General features: G+C 53.4%; 1 protein-coding gene across 8 annotated transcripts in view; it reads right to left on the bottom strand.

Moving 5' to 3' along the window:
- Positions 1–26,541, bottom strand: part of CACNA2D2 (calcium voltage-gated channel auxiliary subunit alpha2delta 2) — a 136,945-nt gene that overhangs the window by 88,293 nt on the left and 22,111 nt on the right. For all 8 annotated transcript variants that reach the window (XM_064496507.1, XM_064496512.1, XM_064496508.1 and 5 more), the window contains exon 2: positions 22,164–22,245. In XM_064496507.1, the coding sequence (XP_064352577.1) occupies positions 22,164–22,245 (82 nt within the window). The remainder of the gene's footprint in view (positions 1–22,163; positions 22,246–26,541) is intronic.

Raw genomic sequence — 26,541 nt, 5'->3', positions numbered from 1 at the left:
GGGTGTCCTCTGAAGGCCAGCCAGAGAGTAAGTGCTGCATCTCACACTCCAGGTGACACGGAAAGACCTCGGTTCTGAGGGGGCCGAGAGCTAAAAAGGGCTCTGCAGCCGGTTCAAGCTGAGGTGAAAGTGGCCCTGCAGCTCAGGCCACATGACACAGCAGGCCCGGTGGAACCAGAGGTTATCTGTTTTGGGAAAAGATGCTGTGTGGAGTTTATGGCAGGTTCTAACAGAATCCTAGGGTCTGACAGAAAATGACGCACTGTTCAAAAAGAAGCTCCTAGGTTGCCATGGGGCCCACACGGCACGTGATTAAATGACCAAGGCATATTAAATGACCCGGCTTCTGTCATATCCATGAGGTCCTGAGGTCTTGTGAGCCCAAGAGTGATCCACTGTCAGAAGGAAGGGATGCATCCTTGATCAAGTATAAGCCGGTCAGAGGGCACAAGAAAGCTGCACGAAGAGGTGGTCCAGACTCCATGAGTTCACTACTGTTGCATGAATGCTCCTCTCTCAACTAAGACTGCACGGAGTGCATGTGTGGGGAGTCCCTCATGACCAGCTGATAGAGGAGGAAAAAGATTGGGCTTATTCTCAGATGGGTCAGTGTAATATGCTGATGTGAGCTGAAAATAGACACACACAGCTACATTACACCCCACTCAGGGATGGCCCTGAAAGATAGTGTTAAGGAGAAATCCTCCTGAAGAGCAAAGCTTTGGGCAGCACACCTGGTCATCCACTATGCTTGGAAAAAGAAGGGGCCTGAGGTAAGAACATATACAGACTCATGGGAAGTGACAAATGGCTTGGTTGGTTGTCAGGATGAATAAAGTCTAGAAGATCAGTGACAAGGAAACCTGGTAGAGAGAGGCGTGTGGATGTACCTATGGGCATGGGCACGAAATATGAAGATCTGTGTATGTTAATGCTTATCAGCACCACCAGGAAATAACTAGACAAAATGACTCAGCCGATTGCCATCAGTCAGCCAGGACTGCCATCAGCCACTCCAGGGCTGGTACAATGGGTATATGAACAGAGTAGGCCTGACGGCAGGGAAGGAAACTATGCATGGGCCCAAGACCAAGGCTGATCTAGCAAGGAACCTGCTTTACAGTAAAAGAGGTGCTTCAATGGGCATGTAAGCATAGGATCCTCTGATCCAATAACTTACCTAGCCACCAGCCTGACAGAGTATTGGAATAAATGACTTTTTCCTTAATAAGAGCTTTACTGAGATAAAATTCACATACTACAACATTTACATACTTTTTAGAGTATACAATTCAGTGTTTTTCTAATCTATTCACAAAGTTGTGTAACTATCAATACTCTAATTTTAGATCATTTTCATCATCCCCAAAAGAAACCTTGTACCTTATTCCTTCCTCCCTTAAGTCTCTGTCAATCACTAGTCTGCTTTCTGTTTCTAGGATTTGTCTATTCTAGACATTTCATATAAACTGAATCATACAATATGCACTCCTTGGTGACTGGCTTCTTTCACTTAACATCATGTTCTCAAGGTTCATCCATATTGTAGCATGTATCAGAACTTCATTTCTTTATATTGCTGAATAATATTCTACCATGTGGATATACCACATTTTGTTTATTCACTCATCAGTTGATAGACATTTGGGTTGTTCTACTTTCAAAAAAATATTTCAAACAATGTTGCTATGAACATTTGTGTACAGGTTTCCGTGTGGAATGTCATTTTGAAGCAAAGCAAAGTCACCGGGTTGGAGAGGATATCCAGTAAGAATGGGGAGCCATCCCCTAGGACACAGTATGCACCTTAAATCTATGATCAATACAAGGGCTGAGCCCCTAACAGGCAAGAACACACAGGTCCAGGGGCCAAGAGGTAGAAGTAGGAGTGGAGTGGTTTTACTCCCTGTTACTCCCAGTCTCCTACTTGGGGAAATTTGGCTTCCAATCCCCTCAATTTTAGGGTTTGTCAATCTACAAGTCCTGGTTCCCAAAGAAGGGATGCTTTCACAAGGGACACAGAGTCCCACTGGACTCTAAGTTTCAGCCACTGGGCTGTCACTTCAGGTTCCTCAGGCCATGAGAGCAGCAGTCATGGAAAAATAATTGATTCTCATTATCAGGAGTTGCTGGGGTAGGAAAAAAAAGACAGCCACGTGACCCACTGGGGTCCTCTCTTGGTAATCCCCTATCTAGTTTTAATGAAGGTGAACAAGTGCATAAGCCATGGCCAGAAAAGGGCATTGTGGGCAGGGGCTCAGACCTGCCAGGGTGAGGGGAATCTAGGATGGGTGGTAGAGGAAGGAGAGGATGCGTGCCAGTTGCAGCCATATCTCATCCTACTGTCCTTCTTCTTGCCAGTTTCCCAGGCAAAGGGACCAACCAGAATTCTAGAGCAGCTGAGTCCCCACATGGACAAAATTACTACACGAAGCTAGGGGTCCAAGTGGCTTAAGAAGGGCTGAAGGTCCCCCTTCAGGATCAGCACTCATCTCCAACTGCCGGCTGCTGCTGGCCGAGAGCTGAACCTATCTGGGACTCTCCCTTGACTAAAGGGAGATATTTCATGCGTGGTCATGTTACTTCCCCAGCAGCAGCCCACATCCAGTGACAGGGCAGTCCAGGGTAGAAAAGCCAGGACCCCTGGCCTCAATCTAGGACATCTCTAAAGAGCCATCCCAGCCCCAGAACTCTCCATGGGGCCAGCTGAGACCTCCACTCAACTGCACTGTGGTCAGCTTCTCTCCCTGCCCAGGCCTGCTCCACACATCTCCCTTACAAGTGTTGTTTCTCAGAGCAGCCCCTCCCCTCAAGTAAACCTACGGTGTGCAGATTTTAGCATCTCAGAGCCTATTTCCCACGAACATGGCCTAAGACAGGTTGTCTGCCTCCACCAGTGCCAAACCCTGGACCAGCCCTACAGAGGCTCTAGAAAGCCCTGCTGTGGTGGTTGCTGGACCTCCAGGGCCCCCAGGGCTGCCTTCATGCATCCCAACCCGCCTACATTCAGGTCCCACCCTCCTCAGGGAGGTATAATTATTAGGGCCTTTTAAAGGTGAAGAAACCAATGCTCTAGAGGGGAAGTAGCTCATCCAAGGTCCTAGAGCTGGGAAAGAGTTTCAACCCCAATCTGTCTGAATCCTCTTGACCACCATCCTCATGTCTTCTGTAATTGCTGGCAGAGTGAGAGAGGGGCAGCAAACAGGCTTTGGGAGCTTGGCTTGGAGATGGGGAAACGGACTCCATGGAGGAGGTCTTGAGGGGTTCGGGCAGGCAGATGTACAAGGAAAGGTGTAGGAAGGGGTGACAGCGATGGCAAAGCCTGGGAGGCAGGCCCTGGTTTGGGGGAATGAGTCAGGGAAGAGAGGTGTGATTTGTGTGAAGGTCGTGGTGGACACAGACCAGGCTCGGGTCCTGCATCTGTTCTGCCCTGCCCCCGCCTCGCTGTGTCCCATCTCCCCCCAGGTTCCGGTGCCTGCTCTGAATGGCCAATGAGGCCATCTGATTGGCTCATCAAGGGCAAATAATAGCTTTTGCTGAATTCAGCTGCAGCCAATCAGAGGCAATCAAGCACACAAGAGGCCTGATGGGCCACACAGGCGGGCGCCCTCACAGGCACCAGAGCTGGCCCCTCATTCAGGTTCCGGAAGCTCTCCTCCGTGGGTGGGAACATGGGGGTGGGGGTCGAGGGAACCAGGAGGCCTCAGGAAGAGAAGGCGAAGGGACCTAGCTGGGCTCCACAGCATTTACTTGGTACCTGCTGTGTACTCAGAACTCTGGAGAAGCTGTGCACGATGGGGGAGACCCAGGCAGAGGACACACTCACCCCAGCACACACTCTGCAGAGCATCCAGCTCACAAGGCCCTGGGAGTGGACCTCCTTAGGAGCAGCTTTTCTGAACCCCACAACTGCCTCCCAGCATTTGTCCCTCAGCTGCCCCCGCCCGCGCTCCCAGACATCTCTGTGCTGACTTCTTGCTTCTTCCCTGAGGAGAGCCAGGCCTCCAATCAGACCCTGGGAAAGCAATTTTTCAATCTCCAACTGCACACACTAATACTGCCGAAGCTAATTTTACAGATTTCCACTCAGAGGCCTCGCCTTTGTCCCAGAATCCCTCAGCCCGAGAGATTAGTGGTTCAGAGACTGGAAAAAATAAGGTATTTTAAAATTCAGCATAAAACTCTCTCTTACACTCAGTGAGCTAAAAAAAAAAAATTTTTTTTTTGATTGGAAAAGAGGCTGCCAGTGAGGGAGGAGCCAGGTCGGGTCCCCGCTCCATTGGGTAGCTGAAGGAGGGGTGCTGTTCCAGCCCCTAGATGCCTATAGCCCCTGTAATATGGCTTGAACTCACAACCTAGGGAGGGGCAGAGAAGGAGAAAGAATCAGTTTCCCATCCAGCATGCTTGGAACCCACATGCCCCCTTCTCAAGCCTCTGGGATGTGCATACCCCTGAAGACACCCAGGATTTCCCTGATCCCAATCTCAAAGCCTACTGAGCTGTAGAGAAAAGCTTCAGCCCCTTAGATAGACCAGGCCACAGGCGCGCCACCCACTTTGCCAGTGATGCTGATTCCATTCCAAAGGAGACTCTCTGAGCCTCAGTTTTTCCATCGAACCAAATGGTCAAAGTCCCTGTGGTCCAACCAGAGCCACGCAGCCCAGCACTGCACCCCCTCTGCACACACATACACTCCAGGCCACACCTGCCCAGACCCTTGCCCTGGCACAGACAGGCTGGATGCATTTGGTGGAGCTCATTCCACGAGCACCTCTCTATGGCATCTCTCACAGATGAACAGCGTAATCACTCCGGCTCTCTGGGGGCCACAAGCTCAGAAACATCCTAATGAAAAATAAATGTATTTACAGGGAGACGTCAAAGCTGCCAGGACGAGTCAAACTAATGTGCCTGCGACCAGCACGCGGACTTTTATTTCTTTCCCCTCCACGCTCCAGAGCTGCTCCTGCGGCGTGGAGAGATAAATATTTTAAATAGCGACACTTTGGCGATGCACAGTTATGCAAGACAAGGAATAATTAGAAAATAAATTACTTTTTTTAAACACAGCATTACAAACATCGGGCGCATCAGATTACTGCTCTCCGCAGTCCAGGATCGCGCAGCTCTGAAGGCCAGCGCAGCAAGGACCTCGGGGAGCAACAGCACACCAGCCTGTCCCCATAGCCCCCAGACAGTGACGTCCCCTCCCGCCCGATTGGGAAGGCTCCCAGAATGGAGTTGAAGACCACACTTGGCAGCTTCCAGAAAATCTCGGCGATGGAAAGGCTTCCTCCGGCGTCTCACCAGCAGTGGCGCAGACTAAAAATAGTTTAATCTCCTTGAAAGCAAAAGGAGCAATCAGCAAAACAGACATTCAGGCCTGCATGCTCCCCCCGCTGATCCTCACCACACTCTGCCCCCATCCATCCGTGCCTGTCCCCAGCGCCAAGCATCATCAACTTCTGACTGACCCCTGGGCAGCATCCTGTGACCCCACCCAGGAAGGCATCTCTCACCCATCATCCAGGACTCCTCCTGTCTGGGGCCCTGATCAAGTTATAAGCATCGTCCGTATCCTTTAAAGCTCGTGACGCCACAGGAGGGAGACAGGACAAGGAGTGTTATCCCTACTTACAGTTGAGGAAACTGAGGCACAGTCACGTGGAATCATTTGCCCAAGGCTAGACATGATGGAGAAGGACTCAGACCCAGGTTTTGTCACCAGCCTGGACTATGTGCTAATGGAGGGGGCTCAGCCTCTGCAGAAAGGAGGCTGGTGGCTTTTAATTAGCACTTAAGCCGAGTCTCCATGTTTGGCTCCCAAAAACAAAAGCCACCCAGGACAAGAAGGGGCAAAGTTGGTTGGGTGGAGAATGGGAGAGGCTCACACATTCAGGGGATGGGACCAACCCTGGCAAAGGTGAGTGGGTCTGTCACACAGATGTGTCTTGCCTGCTGTGGCCAGAACAACATTGTGATTTCACCATTTTCACCCACTGGCCTAGGGTGGGGTGAATACTTGTGCTCTGGCCTCAGCTCACCAGCTCACCTTGCTGTGTGTCTGAGGGCCTGTCACTGCCCTCTCTGGGCCTCGTTTCTCCCCAGAAATTGGCCAAGATAATCTGAGAGACTAAGGACCTGCCAGGAAGCCTGATGCCTTCCCAGGCCTGCCCCCCACACTCTCTGCCCCTCCTCACTCAATCCTATCTCTCAGCCTTTGCCTACTTTCCCTTCCTCTGTGCCTGCCTGCCACAAAGCAGAAGCATGGACAGTGTCCTGTTCCCGCACCTGGTTTGAGAAAACTCAAAAACAGGCAGGGGAAGTCATGTGCCCAAGACCACCCTGCAGAGGTCAGAGGAGAAATAGCCAAGACCAGGACTCGGTCTCTGATCCAGTCCCATGCCCATCACAATACTCTTCGTGGCGTCCCCAAGAATGCTGCAGTCTCCCCAGGGTGTGAAGTGCCATCTGCACCCTTCCCCTATCCTTCACAGAATGAAGTCAGGACATGAAACAATAAATTGGGCTTTGGCAGGTGGTCCAGCTCACCCAATCTCCCTAAATGCCAGCAGGGATGTTGGAACTGAGGCTTCCTTTCCTATTAAATATCCTTCTTGGTAACCAGCGGCTACCTGCAAAAAATTACTCCATAACCTTGCTCTGAACTTTTCAGAAATAGCCTGTGGGCCCACTTCTAGGCTGCACTGCCCAGCCTACCTGTAGGGGTGAGGAATGTGGCTCCATCCCCACTCAGCCCTTGGAGTCCTCTGCCGTGGCTTCCCAGGCCATCCTTTGGCCCCCTGGTTCTCTGGTCCAGATGTGCCCTCAGGTCTAGTCCTTGTCTCCTGCTCCAGCCTTTGCCCTCCCAGCCCCCATCTAGTCCCTTGCCTCCGATCTCGCTCAGCCTTGGGTCCCTAGTCCAGCTCTTGCTCCTGCAGCTCCATGTCCCTCTGTTGCTGCCTCAACATACAGGGGTTTGGTTCTGTCACTTGCAGCTACTTCGTATCCTTTATCATCTCAACATGACCCTGAAGGCAGAGACAACCCTCCCTCTTTTACAGATGAGGAAACTGAGACCCAGGTCACCTGATTTGTGAGGGGTTTCTTTTGGTCTGATGGCTCTCAAGGGACCTGTTCCCCCAGCCTCAGGAGAGGGAGCTCAATTTCAATGGGTCGAAGTGGGGACTGAGGAGGGCACCCCAGGCAGATGGAAACATTAGGGAAAGGGCACCACCCTGGGGCTGCTCAGAGACCTGGGGCTGAGCTGAGGAGAGGACCCTGACTCACTCAGAACAGGCGATGTCTTTAGGAGCTGCCCCAAAACGATGTGCCCTCGGCCACCAGCCAGATTCAGGGTAATGCCCTGCCCTGGTCATGGCAGCCCTAGGTAACCCTCCTTGCTGGTACCTACCACCTGGGTAACTCCATTTGAGTGCAAAGAAGGTGTTGGGTCAGGGGCCATCCAAGGAATAGCCGGCATGTAGTCAACCAGGTTAGAACTTTATCAACAAAGCTCTTCCCCACGCTGACTGTGTAAGACCAGGACTTTTCATAAAGTGTCAAGGTCATGAAAGACAAGGAAAGATATAGAAACTATCACAGGTTGGAGGAGACTAAGGACACATGACAACTAAATGTAACAAGGGATCCTGGATTGGATTCTGGTATAGATAAAGGACACTAGTGCAAAAACTGGTGAAATCCAAATATGGTTTTCACTTTGGTTAGTAGTAAGGTACCAATGTCAGTTTCTTCTTTGGTATTTGTACCATGGTTATGCAAGATGATAACTTTAAAGGAAATTTAAAGGAAACTTTAAAGGGTTAGGGGACTTCTGTACTATTTTGGTGACCTCTCTGTAAATCTAAAATTATTTCAAGATAAAAATTTTTTTTAAAAAACTATAATACATCATCCTCAGAGAGCTAAGAGACATCAGTGGCAACAATGAAACAAGAGCAAGATGTTATTTTTAATTAAAAAGGACCAAAAAGAGATACTGGGAATTAAAAATTTGGTAACAAAATGTAAAACTTTACAGAAAGATTAGAAGGTAAAATTGGGAAATCTGAATGAAAGATGCAGAGATGGAAACCTGTAAGAAATTAGGGAGAAAAAAAAGAATCCAAATTAAAGTTTCTAGAAAGAGAACAGAGAAAAGGAAAGGGAGGAAAGACTCAGAGAAATCATTCAAGAAAACTTCTAGAACTGGACATAAGAATCTAGTTTGAAAGTGTCCACTGAATGGTAAGGAATGAAAATAAACCCCACCAAGGTATATCAGGGTGGAATTTCTGAACACTGGGCACAGGGAGAAAATGTACAAGTTTCTAGAGATCAAAATCAGGTCATACACAATGGATTGGAAATCTAAATGACCTTGGACTTGGACCTCTCCACAGCAACTCAGGAAGCTGGAAGGAATGGAGTGCTGCCTTAGAAATTCTTAGGCAAATGGTTTCTACTCTGGGCTTCCACCCCAACCCCAAATCTCTGCCAGGTGTGGGGGAGAGGGTAGGCTTTCTGACACATGAAAGCCTCGAAAGTCTGGCTCCCATGTACCTTTTCTCAGGATGCCAATTGAAAATGTTCTCCACCCAATGAGGGAGAAAATCAGAAGCCAAGGAAGAGAAGCCCACAGTATTGAGAAGAGAGGGACTCCAACTTAGAAGAGAGGTGAGGGAAATCCCAGGCACATGTCCGAGCTGCAGGCTGTGTTCACAGGCACAAGCTGGGAGGCTCCAGGCAAGACTTCCCCCCGCTGGGACATAGAACCCCAGATGTATCCGCATGTATGAGGGGAGGTCAGATAGAAAGGCAGGGAGTTTGGGCAGAATTAGTAAAGGTTCACAGAAAGCTAAGCAACAAATACCAGACAGTTGTTACCTGCAGGAAAAAAATGTAAAAACTGTACGCCAAAGTGTGTACTGTAAGTTACAGTTCTGAATAGCATTTGCCCCATCGGGACAATGTCAACACTGAGTCCTGACCTGCCATGTTACAGTATGACACCGGGAGGGAGGGGGTAGGATTGTGCCAGGGCGGAGGGGGAGAGCTAAGTCCTCCACCCACCTAGTGGACATACATGGATAATGTCTAGAACTGAACAATCATGAAGCGGTGACATAAGTATGTCATTTAGAGATATGGAGCTGAGATCAGAAAGTGACAGCCTCTGGGGAGTTGGAAGGAGAGAGGAGGGGGCTGCTGTGCTCCTAACACAACATGCCTGGTAAAACTATGACTTTACAGCATGTATGTGTGTGATGCTGATTTCAAAACCCTAACTTTAAAAATCCATCCAGAAATGTAAGAAGACGAGAAACAAAGGTAGAAAAGAGGTATGGAGGGAGAGAAGGATGGGAGGGAGGGAAGGAGAGGGGAGAATAATGGAGGCAGAGGAGTCAGGGACAGGGCTTTGTCTCCAGCCTCTGGCCTGGAGACAGGGACCTCCAAAGGGTAGCAGCTGACATTACACGTTGTCAACATCACTGACATCACCTCTGTTTACTCTTATCACAAACGAAGACGTTCGAGGTTTCAGTTCCCTCATCAACTGAGTACATAGACCAGGTTCCAGAGACCAAAACACCAATTTCATATTGGTGACCCCTCGCCCCCACTCCTACATTTCCCCAAAGTTGGGGGTAATCAAAAAGCAAGTTGAGGGACAAATGACAGGGGTCTGAGAGATAATGCCAGCCATCCTGGGGGCAGTGGGGGACAGTGCCAGATGAGGGTGAGAAGCTCCGCCTTCCACAATGTCTGTGCAGCCATAGATGCTCTCACTCCCTTTGCACCAACCTCTGCTGAAGCTTGTGCCAGGGTCAGGTGGCCTGTCTCACCCAGAGCCCCAGGCAGCTGCCCCTGGGGAGGAGTAGGGGAAAAGGGACTGCCCAAGAAATGGGTGGAGTGGGCTACAGACGTCTTTGCCAAACTCACACCCTCCCTGGAATCCCAGATTTTCTGGGAAACACACAAATCTTTGACTCCTTTCAGTGGCCTCCTTGCACTGGACAAACATCCTGCCCCAGGGGCTCCTGAGTCCCAGGGAGGGAGGACAAGTGTGAGACCTGCACAGACCAGCCTCATACAAAGTACAGGCTCAGACGAGAGAAGAATGCTAGAGTGCTCGGCTCTCTGGGTGGGCTGGATCCTCTGGCAGGTCTTGTGTCTCAAAAGGGAAGGCAGAAAGTCAAGTGAGTACCCTGGGAGAGCCCCTCCGCCACCCAGGCCTTGTCCATACCCAGGAACCTTCATGCCCCTACCTGCCTCAACAAGATCTCAGATCCCTGGGGACCCGAGACCTTGCTGGCGCCCCAGATGGCGGTGCTGCTCCAAAATTCACCCTTCTCTATCCCAAATTCACTAGGTGTTCACTGCAGAAGGAGCCCCAGGGTTCCTAGGGGGCAGGTCACCCAGCCCCAAAGATGGACACGACCTTTCCAGTTCTGCAAAGGGTTTTTAAGGAGGCTGTGTGAGTGAATATGCTGTTGCTGAAACTCATGCAGGTGTGAGAAGCAGGACACCTTGGGCAGCAGAAGGCACGTGTCCTTCCCTGGGGGCCAGTCTGAGGTAGTAGGAAAAGGCCTAATCTGATGGCCCTGTCCAATGAGGGAGCCCACATGCCCTCCTTGGAGCCCCTAGTCTACTGTGGTGTGCAGCCACCGCCCTCACCAAGCTATGGTCTGAGGGGGAGACAGTGCAAGACCCTGGGGGCCTAGTCGGAGCTGGGAGGCTGCCAGACTCTCCTTGACGTGGAGCAGTGAGTTTTCAGGGCCAGTCTCCTGCCTTCCCGCAGAAGGCTCCAGACCTCCGTTCCCCCTGAGCAGCTCTTCCACCACTTAGCAACGGAGACAATTTACATAATGCATGGAGTGTGAGAGCAATAATGGCTGGGGAAGCAGGGTGCCCGTTAGTGGCTCCTAGGGAGGGAAAATACCTGCTCCCACACCACCACCTCCTCCCTCACAGAATAGGGCTCTGAGGCTGCCAGGAAGCAGGTGCCTTTAAGTGCTTGGCTGCTGCCAAGAGGGGCCCGGAAGGGCCATGGCAGCCTTGGAATCAGAGCAACCTCAAGACAGAAATGCAGGAGGGAGGAAATTTGCAAAGCACCAGAGTTCTGAACATGAATCCACCCAGCCGGGCTCCTGGAGCCCACACCCATACTGGGCCCAGACCCTGCATCCGGAGCCTTCCCAGAGGAGGAGGAGTTCCAGGAGGTGGTAAGCTATAGCCTGGAGGCCGAGGAGCCAGGCTGCAGCTGCCCAGGAGGCGGTCACGTTCAAACACAAAGGCAGCGATGGAAGAGGGAGAATACATAAAAATTACTGGCACATAATTGCTTTCTATATAAATGTTCTTTTAAAAAGTTTTCCCCAGTGTGAAAGTCCCTCTTTAAAAAGAATAAATCCACAGTATAATTCCAATTTATTCCATGCCTGTAGATGGAGCATAATGAAGGCTCCACTGTCAATATCTGATCAAGAGGCTTGACTGCCGCTTGACCCAGCTTTCGGGTCTCCTGCACAACGGGGCAAGCAGCAGCAGGGCTCCAGGGTCCGCAAGGGGCAGCAGGAGCGGGTGGCAGGCCTCCCTGCCCAGCAAGACTCTGGGCCTCAGGGCCAAGTCCGACAAATCCCACTGGTGCCTCAGGAGCTGTGCTCAAATGGAGGATTCAGAACAGAGGCAGCTACAATCATGCTAATGGGGAGACACATGGGGCTGCAGGAGCTGGGGAGCATGGGGGTCTCCCTTTCTAGGGACAGGAGAGAGGAGGCGGTCAGCAGGCTTTGGGGTGGGGGGGATCAGGCCCCCGGGCCTTCCTGCAGGGCATGTGGAAGAAGCTGGCTGGTGACAAGGCACCTGGGGGTTGTAAGTGGGAGTGGCCTGTCCTGAGCTGTAGGAGGCTCCCAGTGAACTCCAGCTTTGCTCTAAGCCCACAGGCACCCACACTGTTCTCCCCACCTCGGGAGGACAGCACTTGGGTGGACACCAGCCCAGGGCAGGAGGGGCTGCTCCCCATCAACAGGAGGCCCAGAACCTGGAAATGAGGCTCCTGCCCAGTGCTCCTTAAAGGCCCTACCTCTCTCATCTGTGAAATGGGCACAAAGTCAGGGTGGTCTCACCACCCAGACTCTGGGAGCACTGGACTAGGGACACTGAGGACTGCCTGCGCAAGGCCTGTGATCTCTATGGGGGTCGCTTGGTCCAGCATCCTAGGGCACAGACAGGGGTGTGCGGACACAGATCCACAACCGACTGGCACCTCAGCCCCCTGAAGAGCTGCTGAGCACAGTGTCAGAGTGACTTGGGGGGATGTGCACTGTGAATGGGGATGGGGTGTGTGTGTGTGTGTGTGTGTGTGTGTGTGAGCTCCTCACCCATAACTGAGATTTCTCAGCTTCACTAATTAATCCATTTCATAGTTCTCGCCTGCCTGGGTGACACAGAGCTCGCAGCACCTGCCTCCTCAAAGTCCCACCCTGGGCTGTGAGCGTGCCTGCTCACACCTGCACATGGAGCACGCAGAACTGTGCACTCAGTCACATACACACGCATGTACACATTTGCCTGGTCACACATCCCACAAAGCACAAATGCACGTGGGATCACACGCTCTCACACACACTGATGTGCGTGCCTGGTCACACTCCTGCATGCAGCATTTTGTGCAATTGTAACCGCTCCCTTCCACAGACACACAAATGCTCACCTGCTCGTGCCCCCACTGGCAGCACATCCACACACACAGGTTCACATACTCTCGTCCACATGTACACAGACGTTCCCACGTGCAGCATCATGGTTCTCGAGTCTCTCTTCTGCACATGATTAGCCACATCCCACCTCACACAAGCCTCCGCAGGTCAGAGATGGTGTCTCCCAGTAAGTCATGGGACCAATAATCACCAGGGGCTAGTTGCCTTTTGGGTCTGACTCCCCTTGTTCAGGTGGACTCCTGGAGGCCCGGGCATGACCCTGCCCTTCTGGTCATTGTCTTCCTATCCAATATGATGGGAAGATTAGACTGGGCCCACCAGAGTCCCTGGCAGCTCCTGCCTCCTGTGCATACCCAAAGGATGCAAAAGCAGAAGGGAGAGGGGAACAGGGGACACCACTGGCCTCAGCACCAATCTGGAAGGCTTCCTGAGGGAGGGAGCTGTGGGTTTGGTTTAAAACTGGGGAGTGGCCTGGAGGGGATAGGGGTGAGTGAGGAGAGGAGTAGGAGGAAGAAGTTGGGAAGTCTAGTGGGGGCAGGAAGGACACATGGGTGGCTGAAAGCCTAAAGGCTCCACGCTCCTCCTGCTCTGGCCACACACCTTGGCCAGGCCTCTAAGTCACTGGGAATATCCCAGCCTCCCTTGGCCCAGTCTGACATCTGGGTGCCAGCACACTGTGTAGCCAGCTCTCCTGGGCCCTTTGCCACAGCCCCCACATCCTCCATTCCCTCACAAAGAGCAATCAGGGACCCTCCATGTGGGGCCAAGCGTGGCAGATCCCATGCAAGTCACCTCTCCTGGTGCATCTGGCACCAAAGCTCTACCTTTCTGATGCACTGGGCCTCAGGTCCCGTATGTGGGCTGGATGATTCCCACAGTCCTATGGGACAGATCAGAGCCCCAATCTCTCTCTTCTCGGTCCTCAGGTGCCTGCCCCTTTGCTAGTCCATCCACTGAAGAGTTACTAGCTGAGTATCTACTCCATGCCAACCTTGTGGACCATATATATGCATGTTTGTACACTGCAGGCACGTGTGTATACATGCACCCTGTGTGTGTGCACAGCCTGCGCATCCTCTCAGGTGGAGGCCCAGCTCCCGACTCTGCATTCTGAGGCCAGGGCACTAAAGCCCTAGGGTCAGCCACTTGGTTCCCTGATTCATGGGAACCCAGCAATGGACGGGGAGGGGGCCTGAGGAGTCTGCCCAGGATCCATCCCCTGTCTTGTTCCCTCCAACTGCACCCGCAAGGAGCCAGCCAGCTCCCCTGCAGAGCCACTAGGTCCCAGGACTGAGAGAGAGGTATAGGAAAGACAGAGAGTTTGGGGCTCTGTAACCTTATCCAAACATCAGATCTCTGCTCACAAAGAGAGGGGAGCCATACTCAGAGAAGGTGGAGCGAGGCCAGGCTGAGCCTCCGTCTCCTGCCTGGTCGTGGTAAATGTTGCTCATGTTGCCCCTGGGGCCGGCTGTGGTTTGTCAGAACCAATTACTTCTCTGCCTCTGCCAAATGCTTGGGGCTCCACGAATCTCAGGCAAGCGTCCCTGTGGCTGCCACCGATCTAGCGATGGACGGGGGAGGAGGAGGGGGTAGGAATGCAGATCAGGTCAGCCATTCCCGGGGGCCCAGCATGGAAACCCATTCAGCCCTATATCTTCATCCCCCATTTCCCACTCTCGATCATCCAGATGAGCCTCTGGCTCTGGGCATGCAGCCCCATCGCTCTCCAGAGATGGATGCAGAGGCCAGGGGAGAGGGGAGCAGACTCTGGGCTCTCCTCAACAGTCTGCAAGCACTGGGTCCTCATCAGAGCTGACCCCGAGCTGTCCTGCTGCAAGGCCAGCCTCCCTGGGGACCCCAGAGGAGACCCAGGGTGTTTATCAGAACATTCTTGCCACATGGGGGAGGGTGGGGGGGGAGGGTGGTCTTGCCTTAGGAAAGCTGACAAATATCCCGGATTCCCAAGATGGAAGGACTGAGGGGCATCCGCCTCACAGAAGGGGCCTGCAACAAAGCTAGGAGTTCTCAACCTAAACTCCCCAGAGAGCAGCGCAGTATGCCTGCTGAGGTTCTGATCATGCCTCGGAGACTGTCTCTTTCTTAAACAGTTCTCAGCCTGAGAGCTGCCACCCTCAAGAACCCTCGGCTTGGTGACTTCCTACCACTCCTACTTCAAGGCCAGACAAGCCCCATGTTCTTCTCTGAACCCACACCGCCTGGGAGGCAAGTTAATGGATTTGATAAACAGACCCACAGGCCTCTTGTGGGTGTAGGGGTCCTTTGCCTCACCTCCACCGGCTTTCTCCCTGAGGTGCCTCTGCTGCTGGCTCCCTTCCCTGGCCCATAGGCCCTATTTCTTCAAGCTCTGGTGGCCTTTAGGCCTATCCCAGCAAGGAAACCTCCAAAATGTCATGGTCAGAAGTTGCTACAGACTGAATGTTTGTGTCCCCCCAGAATTCACATGTTGAAGCCTAATCCCCATGGTGATAGTATTCAGATGTGGGTCCCTGGGGAGGTGATCAGGTCATAAGGTGGGGTTAATGCTATTATACAGAGAGGTCCTTGGCCCCTTCCACCATGTGAGGACACAGCAAGAAGGCAGCTATCAAAGGATCAGGAAGTGGGCCTTCCCCAGACACCAAATCTATTGATGCCTGGATCTTGAACTTCCCAGCCTCTAGAACCATGAGAAATTTCTGTTGTTTACAAGCCACCTAATGTGTGGTATTCTGTTATCGCAGCCCAAACAGACTAAGATGGCCAGGGAGAGGAAACCAATTTCCACACTCTTGGGCTTCAACAAGCAAAGGTGACATTTTGGGCACCTGAACTTCCTAAAACTAACTAACTCCCAAGAGAGCAGGCAACTGATAGTGGAGGGGGCACAAAGGCACCCCCACATTTGCAGGGCTCTGTCTACAACCTATCTTTGCCCCTGCTCCCTTGAGATCCTCACGTTTCCCTTGAGGACAGGGGTGCTTGGGTCCCCATTTCATAAATGGGGGAACCAAGGCTCATAGAGGCAGGACAGCATGTGCTAGGCCCTGCCTTGTGGGAAAGCCCAGCCCTGCCATTCCTTCCCACTTCACCCTCCCCTCCGCCACCCACCATTCAGTGCTGCCCACGCCACAGGCTCCAGGTTCAAATTCCAGTTCTGCCACTTCCCAGCTGTGGGACCTCAAGCAGGTCCCACCTTCAGAAGACACAGCTCTTCCCTCCTTCCCTGAGCCATTCTCTATCCTCTGGGAGCTGACCTCAGATCCGGCCCCATGGTGACCTCTTGGCACAAGGAGGCAGCTGGTGGCCCCTCTCTGTACCTGTTTTGCTGGGCGTGGGCCTGCTGATCCCCCTCAGAGATGCCCTCTCACAGACCTCTCCCCACCACACCCACGACCTCCATAGGAACCTGGGCAGCAACTCCTTGCTGAGGCCGTCCAGGAACCCTGAAGCCTCCGAGCAGGGCTCCCTGCCCTGGTCTTCCTCCTGCAAGACACCAGGAGCAAGGGGTTCTGAAGTGGCCAGAGATGTGACCACCCACGCGTGCCCCTCTGGGGACCTTCCTGACACTGCATCCTCCACCTGCTGTGAGGCTGTTCTGACCTAACACCCTCATACTCTGGGGAACAGAAGAAGGAGAGGTCTGGGAGGGGCACGGGCTGGGAAGGGCGTGGTGCTGGCCCAGCTTAGCAGCCCCAGAGGAGCCAGCAGGGCGGGGGAGGCTCCAGGCAGCTGGTGCCCATGGAAGACACAGCCAATGTGAGCCAGGGCCCCTGGGCCAGGTGTCGTGGGGTGCCGTGTGCCCTGCCCCGACACTGACCTCCCCGCACCCCCTCTCTTGTGGGGGGCATGTAGAAGGGGTGCAGGACACCCAAGCCAGTCAGATTGCCGTCAGGCAGGAGCTCCTGCCACAGATGAAGTGGCTTTGAAAAGCTTCTCAAAAATGGAATTTTCTCCTTCAGACAACAATGGGGTGTGTATGGGGAGGGGCCAACCAGAAGGGCAGCAACCACTCCCTCTCCAACCCTATGTCTCCCCACACAGTGCTCAGGAGGGAGCATCCCCAGACCTTACAGTGGGGAGGTGGTGCTAAAAGAGGCCACCCCCAGGGCAGGATCTGGTAAGCAAAGAAGTGGGGAGCAGGCTGGGCTAGGGGGACGAAGAGGGGGTCCGGGCAGGGCTTCAGCCAGGCTCCCACATAGCTGCCTCTCTATATCCAATTATGCTCAAGTGGCAGCCTCACCACGTTTCAGACGTCCTCTCAAGAGCCCCCCCTCAGCCTCTTGCATCCCCGCTGGGTGCCGAGCAAGAGGACCATATGGAGGGAATAATAAGACAATTAACTTTCCATTAAAGAATAATATATGTGGGTTTTTAGGGAGGCAAGCGGCAGCAATCCCTACCCAGCGGCATATTTCACACCCGCGCCCCCCACCCCTACCCCAACGCACCCCACATCCCGATCATCTACACCAGCAAAGAGGAGGGCACCGCTGGGCCTCAGTGGGAGGTGGCTGGAGGAGGGGTGGGGCTTCACAAGGAGCAAGCGCAGTGGTTCTGAGGCTTCTGGGAGCCCTGGGGAGGGGGTGTTATGGGCCTGGGTGCGGCTCCCTCACCACCCCTCACCTGACTGAGCACATAAAGCTGGGGCAGCCATGCATGTGCTATGTGAGTGAGGGTCCAATTGGTCAAGAAGCTGCAGGCCTGCCACTCAGGACACATCTGAACCACAGTGCTCTGGATAGAAGGACCAAATGTAGGGTTTGGGAGTCACAACTGCTTGAGCTCCCCTTTCCTGGCCCTCCCAGTGCTGCTCTGTCCCCTAGCATCTCCCCCCACCCCAGCTTCCTTCGTTCTCTTCTGCTGAAGCCCCTCTAGGTTTCTGAGCTTCCTTGGCACTCCTGGAAAGCTGATCCCACTTGAGAGGCCCAGAGAGGAACTCCCCCGAAATGAGGGCCAAACACCGCCTCAGCCAGTACCCCCTAAGCCAGTGTGTGAGGGTGCCTATGTTTCAGGAATTGGCGGTACAGCCGGCGGGGGATGGGGGGACAGGAAGAAGCCTGTTTCAAGGACACCTGCAGAAAGACCCTATCCCTGCCTCCCTGAGCCCCTTAGGAAAGGGGTCCTCAACGTGTCCAGACTTTGGTCCTTGCCAGGAGCCAGCTCCAGGTATGGCACTCAACAAATATTAATTACATATTCCCAGGGAGCACTGATTAGAGGGGTATAGGGATGGCCAGGGGCAGACAAGACGGGTGGGGACGGCACCGTCACTAGTTCAGAAGTCCCATTCCTGGCTACCAGTAGAACTGGGGACACTCAGACGCTATTGGTCTGAATCACCATGACTGTCCAGAGAAGCACAGCAGTGAGGAGGGGAGCAGGAGACTTGGGGTCAGGGATCTGAGTCCTGGGGTCTTGCTCTCTATGGATGCAGCTCAGCAGTCCAGGGAGGGTGCTGTACCAGGCCTGCACCTCCCCCTTGATATTTCTCACCACCCCCCACCATCACCACCACTCAGGGCTAGCATGTCAGGGCTCCAGGATGGGACCGGCAGGTGGAGACAGTCAGCCACATGTTGGTCTCCCCACAGTGACTAGCAGCCTACAGCTGGGCTAAGGCCATCATGGAGGCTGGGGCAGCCAGGAATGTGGGCAGGGCTCTAAGCCATTTCTGCCCTGAGCAGACGTGTAGGGGTTGACATGGACTGAGAAAGGCTTCCATAGGTCCAGACTTGGATTGAGCCTTCCCAGAGGGTGGCCTGTGTTCCCCAGACATGGCCATCCCAGGTCTCTGCTCCCATACCAGCTCCAGTCAGCAGCCTTCTCTTACCCCCGACCCCTACCCCAGACAGAAGGTCTTCTCACTTCCTTCTGCAGAGACCCTCCGAGGAAGGTCTCACCCAGTTCAGGAACCCATCCCAGGGCTTGTGCACCTGATGAGTCACTGGTTCTTCTACATGTCTGACTATAATCTCTCCTGCTTTGCTTGCCCACAAGGTCCCCAGAGTTGTCCCTTTCTACCCTGGGCATTAAGTCAGAAGGGGATAGGTCCCTGGTTGTACCCATCAGAGTGACCTGGGCTTCAGAGTGGGGAGACAGCCTGTCTCCACATCATCCCCCGTGCACCCCCTGGCACCTGATGAATTATTCATCCTGATCAGCCTCATTATGTAAATGAGATCAGAGCCCAAGCATATGCTCTCTGCTATCCTCCCCCAGGATGACAATATGGTGCTGATGGGGGAGGGCAGAGAAGGTGCTCAGGAGACCTTGCTCAGCCTCTAGGGTTCCTGGAGCGGGCAGTCTACAGTAGGGGCCACACTTCTGTGGCCTGTTCATGGCAGGTGTAGGCCAGGGCTGGTGGGGAGGCAGGGCTGGGGTACCCAGTAGGGCACCACTCAGGAGCACTAGGCCACAGCAGGAGCTTCTACTATGTGCTGGCCCAGGGATGGCCTATGTGAGGACACGTGATGGGGTCTTTGCAGATAGCCCCCACACCCACCAAGGTGTGCCATGGTTTTCAACCTGTAAATGGGCCACGGTCTGCACCCAGCCATGCCCCCATGGGGTTGTGAGGTTGGGAGGAGGAAAGTGCCAAGGCAAGGAAAATGCTCCCAAATGCCACTGTCTGCAGTTTCTCCACTCTTACAGCTGCCAGCTCTTGTGGCTCCCAGCTTCTGGGGGTGAGGCTGCCTCTAGGACTGGGGCTGGTGGAGAGAGCAGCCATGTAGGGGAAGAAAGCCAAGGGACCCTGGATGCCAGGACCACCTCAGCAGCAGGGTGTTTGGGGGCAGGTCAGAATCAGCTCAGGGAGTCGTGAGGACAGGCAGCCCCAATGGGAGCTGAGGCCATCAGGTTGGCAGAGGTGGTGCCAGGGTCCACAGAGCATCACAGCTGGGTCGGGGCTCTGCTGCAAGCATCCTCCTGACCCTCAGAGCCGGGCATGGGCTGGGCACACCAGCTCTCATACACATTTGAAGGAGACCCATGGTGGCTCAGTCAGGGTTGTGAGGAGGTTATAGGGGAGTAGGGCCGGTTGGCTCCCTCCTGCTCCCAGGCGATTGTCCTTTTATTTTTCTAGAACTCTTCACCTGCTCCTCTGCTGCCCACCTCACCAGAGTGTCCTGTGCCAAGAAGTAGCCCCAGAGCTGTCAGTGGGAAATAAGAGGCTGAGGAAGCAGGTGAGAAAAAAACTGGAGCAGGACAGAGAGCTACTGGAGAGCTGGCAGCCGTCAATAGGCAGAGGGATGCCAGAAGGAGTCGGGAACACCAGGTCAGCACTTCTCTGCCTTGCCACAGCCACACCAAGCATGGCTTGGCTCCCCTCTTCCCCAGGCTCATCCTGCCCACCCTTCCAAGAAGGGAGGCCTAGGTAGAGAAGGAGCAGTGGCCTGAAACAGGAGTCAGGAGCCCTGGGTCCAAGCCCCAGCTCTGTCATAGCCGGCTGCGTGACTCTTGTTACCACTGGGTAGGTGGGGGTGGGGAAAGATGTGCTCATTGATCAAAGTGTCTGGAATTGCTCAACTCCCATCAGAAAGGAAAAGAACAACACATCCTAGGAATGAAAATGATCAATGAGAGAAATTAAAATTTGATTTCTAGCTAAGGGTTGTATCTGTATCAGCCTGTTCTCTGACAGTCTCACCACCTTGTGCTCCAACCAGACCTCCCAGCCACACCATGGACCAAGAATGAGGACCAAAGAGGGTTGAGGACTTGCCCAGGGACACACAGTGGGTACACTAAGCCAGGATTCCATCTCTGGTCCTCACCATACAGGAAGCTCAATGGTTCAGACACACTTGAGTCTCAGGCATGAAGTGTGTACATTATTTTCCCACTGGCAAACTTTTAGTGTCTGAGTTGCCCATAACTATAAAATAAATAATGTCCTTTGGCTGAGGATACAAAGCATGAAAGATTCTTGACTGGAGTTGTGTGGTTAACTCCTTATTTGGGGGTACCTCTTATGTCCTAATATGAAACTTGCAAAGGCACAGGACACATATTCCAGGGAATTCTCATTTCTTCATTAACCCACACGCTGCACTTGGCAGTGCCCACTTCGAACCTAGTTAGTGCTGGGTGCTATTCCTGAGCATAAATTGACTTCTGTTCCGGAACAGCTCTTCCTGCAGAGCTTTCTCTGGAAAGCACTGCTGGCCTCCGAGTGCGGCTGAGTCATTGAGAGTTCACAGGAAGAGAGTAGGATGGGGGTGACTGCAGTTCAAGCCCAGCAACCAGGGAAAGGAGGTTTAGAGAGGTGGGGCCACCAGGGGGAGGACACCCAGCAAGTTGATGGCTCAGGCCTCCATACCCAGACTCCCTCTCCCCACTATGTTACCACCTCATTAGTCACCCCTGATTGGCCCCATCCTGTGCCTCTCAGACGTCCTATATCCACAGCCAGTGTCAACACACTCACTGCCATCCCCATTTCCTGGGCACCTGTTACAAGCTAAGCATAGGGAAAGGACTGGCGACAACATCCCATTGCAGCTGCCCCACAGACATTACCCCTGCTGACCTGGCCCTGACCAAGAAGAGTGACAAGACTAGCAGCATATCTAACTGCCGAGCCCGGGGCCTGGATCCTCAGCTGATCCTCCAATGGTAACTCCGCCTACTCTGCTGTTTCCGGGCTAACCAAGAGAAGAAGACCCCTGTTAATCCCGTGCTTAGTTCTGGTCGTACTTCCTGGCCCAACCCCACAGCAAGGGCTTCTCAAAATCCAGCAGGTATCTGGGAGCCCCACCCCAATCCTTACGAGCTCAGCTCTCTGAGCCTTTGTGTCTCCGCAGAGAGAGCAACAGCTCAGGAGCCCATGGTCTGACAGCGACACATTTTGCAGCCTTCTGGGGGTGACGGATGGCCTGCTCTTCACATCACTATTTCAAACATTAACATAATCTCCCAGGATAAATGTGGTTGCTTGTGCCTAATCAATCACCCCTCCCGCCCCTTGATCCCTCATCTCGCCAAGCACAGGCTTTCAACTTGTCTCGGGCTGCCGCGCCTTGAGCGGGCAGCACTGCTCTCCTGGGCTGCTCGGCCTGGCCACCTTGCTCATTGCACGGACAGTCCCTCTGGCTTCCATGCACAACTACAACCACTAGACCCTCCAGGGCCAGCACTCTCACCCTAGGTGCTGCCTCAAACACAGACCTCAGCCACCTGAAAATCAGAAAAGCCTGACACCTTCCCATCAGAGCTGAGTAGGTACTACTTCAACATGGTGACCTGGGGAAGAGCAGTCCAAGACCCGAAGGAGTTGCTGTTTCTCTAGCTGTTTCCCCACCTGCCCCCATGGGTCCTTAGTGTCCCATCACACCGTCTTCAACCACACCAAGCCTTCCTCACTCCTTACTTCTGAAGCCCTTCCTCCCTTCCCACTTGGAAGAAGTTCCCTGAAGGGAAAGCCAGCAGCCCCAGGCTTACCTCGCGGAGCTGCTGGACGCCCCCAAAGATCCGCATCACCCCGTCGATCTCCTGCTCCAGGCGCCGGGCCCAGTGCTGCATCCTGTGTGCAGAGAGCAGAGAGGTGTCAGGAAGACCCGCCTGGAGTGGAACAGTCCCGCCCTGGCCCCCTAGGGGTGACCCGCAGCAGCTGCCCCTTCAGAACCCAATTTTCACTGGAGGAGAAGCAGAGGCTGGGAAACAGAGTGCGCCTCTGATTCCTTTTGAAGTCTGGACCCGGTGGCCCAGGCTCTCCTCACGTATTGTCGGACAGCCAGGGCGGAGAGTGGATTATAGTTAAAATGCACCGAGGGAGTCCAGCGGCTCCAAGAAGCCTGCAGGGAGACTATTTTTCACTGTGAAGAGCAAGCCCTTGATGCTTCTGCTCTGAACATGGAAACTCAGGATATCAGGGAGGAGAGGACTTGAGTGAGCCTGGTGTCTCCTGGATCTCAGAGTCTCCTGTCCCCAGGGCTGGGTGGGACCTGGGCAAGGGGAGGGAACACAAGTCACTGCTGCCACAACCAAGTCATGGTTTTGGGGCAGGTCCCTCTGAGCCTCATCTGAGTAGTGGACATGAACATGCTGGTAAACAGATGTTTATCTGAGGCTCATCACTAGAGGACCCACGTGAACCACCCACCCATGGGTCCAGTTCAGAGCATCCTGCCCCTTTCTGGGGGCCTGGCAACCACGAGTCCTTTACCTAAGCCACCAGCCTGAACAGGTCTCCTCTACACTGGTGCCACTCTGAGCTCGTTTTAACCCACCTGGGTCTCACTATCATCCAGCAAGTGGGGATAACTGGAGGCCACCTCGTAGGGTCTGAGAAGTACACATGAGAACTGGCGGGTCGAGGGTCCAGCACAAGGATCTTTGAGTGGACAGAATGGACAGCTGGTCACGAGGCCTTGTATTCTCAGCCCATACCGATGAACAGGGATGGTGTCTGGGGAGAGTCCTGGGCTGGGTTCTAACCTGTGACTACCCTGTTAGGCAGTGCCAGATCAGGTGAGCAAAATCACACCAGTTCTTGCCAGGGGCTGCCAGCCAGAAGGACACTCTCCACACTGCCAAAGGTACTTTCTGCTGTGACCAAGGCCCCTCTTCTATCGGGTCTAAAAGGCATCTCAACCTCTCCTTCCCACCAGACACAGAAAGAGGCCTTTCCAGGGAGTGTTCACGGGAGAATTATTACAAAGACTGAAACATGCCACCGGTCAAGCACATCCCATGAGGCCAAGTAAAGGTGAGGTGAAGCCAGCCCCCCAGTCTCTGAGGGAAACCAAGGAGCCATGGGATCTGGGAGATCATGTCTGGTCCCAACACCTGCCCTGGGCCTGCTGGCTCTCCTACCTCCCCTACTGCCACCTGGGGCCAAGACTCTTATATCTCCCTGGGTCAGAAGATCTTGGGTCTCTATCCAGCCCCCTGTCCCATATCTCTGTGGCTGGGGGGCTGGGCTGTTGCCATCGTGTGTTGTCTGTTGGCATGGGAACTCAGATCAGGAGGCGGGCGGATCACTAATTGCAATTTGCCAAGCTGAATGTCAGGACCATGATGGAAAAAAAAAATCAACATCAAAAGAAAGAGGTATTAGCTTCAGCTTGTTGCTGGCTGAGGCACAGCCGGATGCCCACCTCTGCTCCCCACTGCAGGGGAAAAGCTAACCCTGAGCCCAGTGGAGGCCAGGCTAGGAAGGGTGATCAGACCTCAACCGCCAGCTGGGGGAAAGCAAAGCCCAGTGGAGACTGGAGAGCCTGCTTGGCCCCAGGGTCCTGTGTCCAGCTAGGCAGGTGGCACGTGAATGGCTGAGGTCAAACAGTTAACCTCCAAGGGAACCATTAGTTCTGCCCTGGCCCTGACCGTGACCTCAGCTATTCACTGGTCTAGGGGACAGAATGCCAACCATAATCTTTCCTGGGACTAACAGGTACAAGGGCTCCCACTACATCTGTGATGTGGTGCCAGCATGTCACCTGCTCTCTCACATCAATTCTCACAAAGAAGCAAATCACCACTTATCATTCCCATTTTACGGATGAGGAGACTGAGACTTACGAACTTTAAGTGACCTGCCCAAGGTCACCCACCCAGGAAGTGGTGACATAGAACTTGTCCCAGGGGTGTGCTGGAGTCAGCAAGAGCCAATAACATGCATCTCTTTCCAACTGTGGATTCAGTGTCGTCACCTTAGGAGTTTGAAATTGGTCATAGTGGGAATATTTATACCATAGAAATTGGCAAATGCTACCAATCTCAGTTTTTCCCCCTGGAGAGTGAACTGTAAACATTTACCAGCACAGCACTGATTTGACCCCAGGCTGTTGACTCTTTTCTAGTGTATCTATGGTTCTTCCGTCTTAGGATTTCACAGATGAGAGTAAAGGAAAATTAATTGGAAAAACAGACATGGATGCCAAGTTTTTACTTTGCTCAGACAACACATTATTATAATCACCATCATTTCATCAAAAAAGGCTATTTCAACACTAAAAAAAATTTTTAAGAGCCAAATCTCAGGATAAAGTCCAGTTCTTCTAAAGACACACACACATTCATTCTCCCTATCTTTCTCTCCCTCCCTCTCCCTGTCCCTCTCTTTGTTCCTCTCTCTCTCTCTCTCTCTCTCTCTCTCTCTCTCTCTCTCTCTCACACACACACACACACACACACACACGCACACACACACAGAGTCTCCCCACTCCAACCCCAGGCTGAGCAGCTCTAGACTCTGCTATGGGCCATAGGGACTGGCCCACCCATGACACATCAGAACACACACCCTGCTGGGGCCTAAGGGTGGCTCTATCCCTTGGTCTGGCACCATGGGTCTGGGTAGACCCCGGGCCCCAGCTGCACTACCCTTTATCACAACTCCAGGGAAAACAAGTTATTCTGATTATTCACCTAAACCAAACTCAACTAGGAAGGCAACAGGTGTCCAAGAGTTCCAAAGAACATTCATTTCATCAACACAGAGACATGACTTTGTGGGTGCTGGGGTTCAGCTGGTGTCCAAGTGCTGGCTCCAAGGGGTGACACAAGGGCCTGAGGAGTCCAGGAGTCAACTATGCACCTGCAGTGTTCATACCCAAAAGCCAGAGAAACCACCCACCAAGCCAGAACTGGCCAGGCACAGTCCTACTTACTCCGACAGGAGGGCATGGGGGCTTTGGGAGGATGAGAGATGCATCAGGATCCATGGCCTCACTGGGTCAAAGACAAACTGACCAAATCCTGCCTGGGCTCCCATCAACCTGGGCCCAAGTGCCTGGCTCTGCCACTGCCTCCCTGGCCAAACAGAGTGGCCCAGGGGTCACCCTCCCAACAGGGCAGATCCACCTGCTGGCTCCCCACATCCCTATGATTTTCCATGCTCTTCATTGAGATGACACTGCTCATCTCCAAATGTCTCTAAGTGCCAAATTAGCAAGACAGTGAAGAGAGAAAGCGTTTGGGAGGAGGCACGTGCAGCCAGGGACTGCAGCCGGCATGACTGGCGTGGGCATGAGACTGGGGACAGCCTCACACCACCATGTCCTCCCATGTGTCTGAACCTAGCAGGGTGCAGCACTGACCCCATTTCACAAACAAGATAACTGAGGCCCCTGGCAAGGATGGATGCAGGGCCACATACTATAGACAGAAGCCAGACCTGCCCCCCTGGCTCCATCAGCTCCATGATCCCACCCTCCCAGGACAATGCAGCCTCCAGGAAGCCTCAGGAAGAGGCTACCTCTGCCAGTTTTGTGACCTCAGATAGTTCTGCACCCTCAGAAACTTAGCTTCCTGATCTGTAAACAGGGATGATATAACGACTGGCTGAAAAGCTTTCACAGCCAAATTCATACAGTAACCTTGAGGGCAGTATTATTACTGGGCAGTCCCCTGAAGGCTAGAAGCTCACCTAATCCAGGCACCTCCCCCCATCCCACCCCCTCCTACCCCCAGTGCTCAGGAAATCCTCCGTGAATGCCTGCTTGGGAGCAAAGGGCACAGAGGGAGGGTGCTGTGGAAAGGGTTTCCCTAATGGCTCCCTTAACCTCCTGCTTCTCAGGCTGAGAGAGGCCAGGAGCAAGGGCAAAGATGTGTGGGTCCCAGGACTGGAGGTCCAAAGGTAGCCCAGCAGGAAGAAGATGACACTGTGGGACTCTGGGCCTTAGTCTCCAGGGCACATTTCAGAACCAAGAGGAGTAAGTAGGGAAGAGGAGGTGTCATCATCAGGCAGAGGAACAAAATCATCCATGTGTGGGGTGAGGAGCTGGGGCTGAGGACCCCTTTTAGCAAACAGAACCATCAAGACCCCAGCTAGAAAGCTGGGGAGGCCCCAGGTCAAACTACACAGCACTGAGGCCAG

Source organism: Camelus dromedarius, chromosome 17, assembly GCF_036321535.1.
Source record: "Camelus dromedarius isolate mCamDro1 chromosome 17, mCamDro1.pat, whole genome shotgun sequence".
Classification (NCBI taxonomy): Eukaryota; Metazoa; Chordata; class Mammalia; order Artiodactyla; family Camelidae; genus Camelus; species Camelus dromedarius.
Note: the sequence above shows the minus strand (reverse complement) of the source record. Positions and strands in the feature narration are given on the sequence as shown.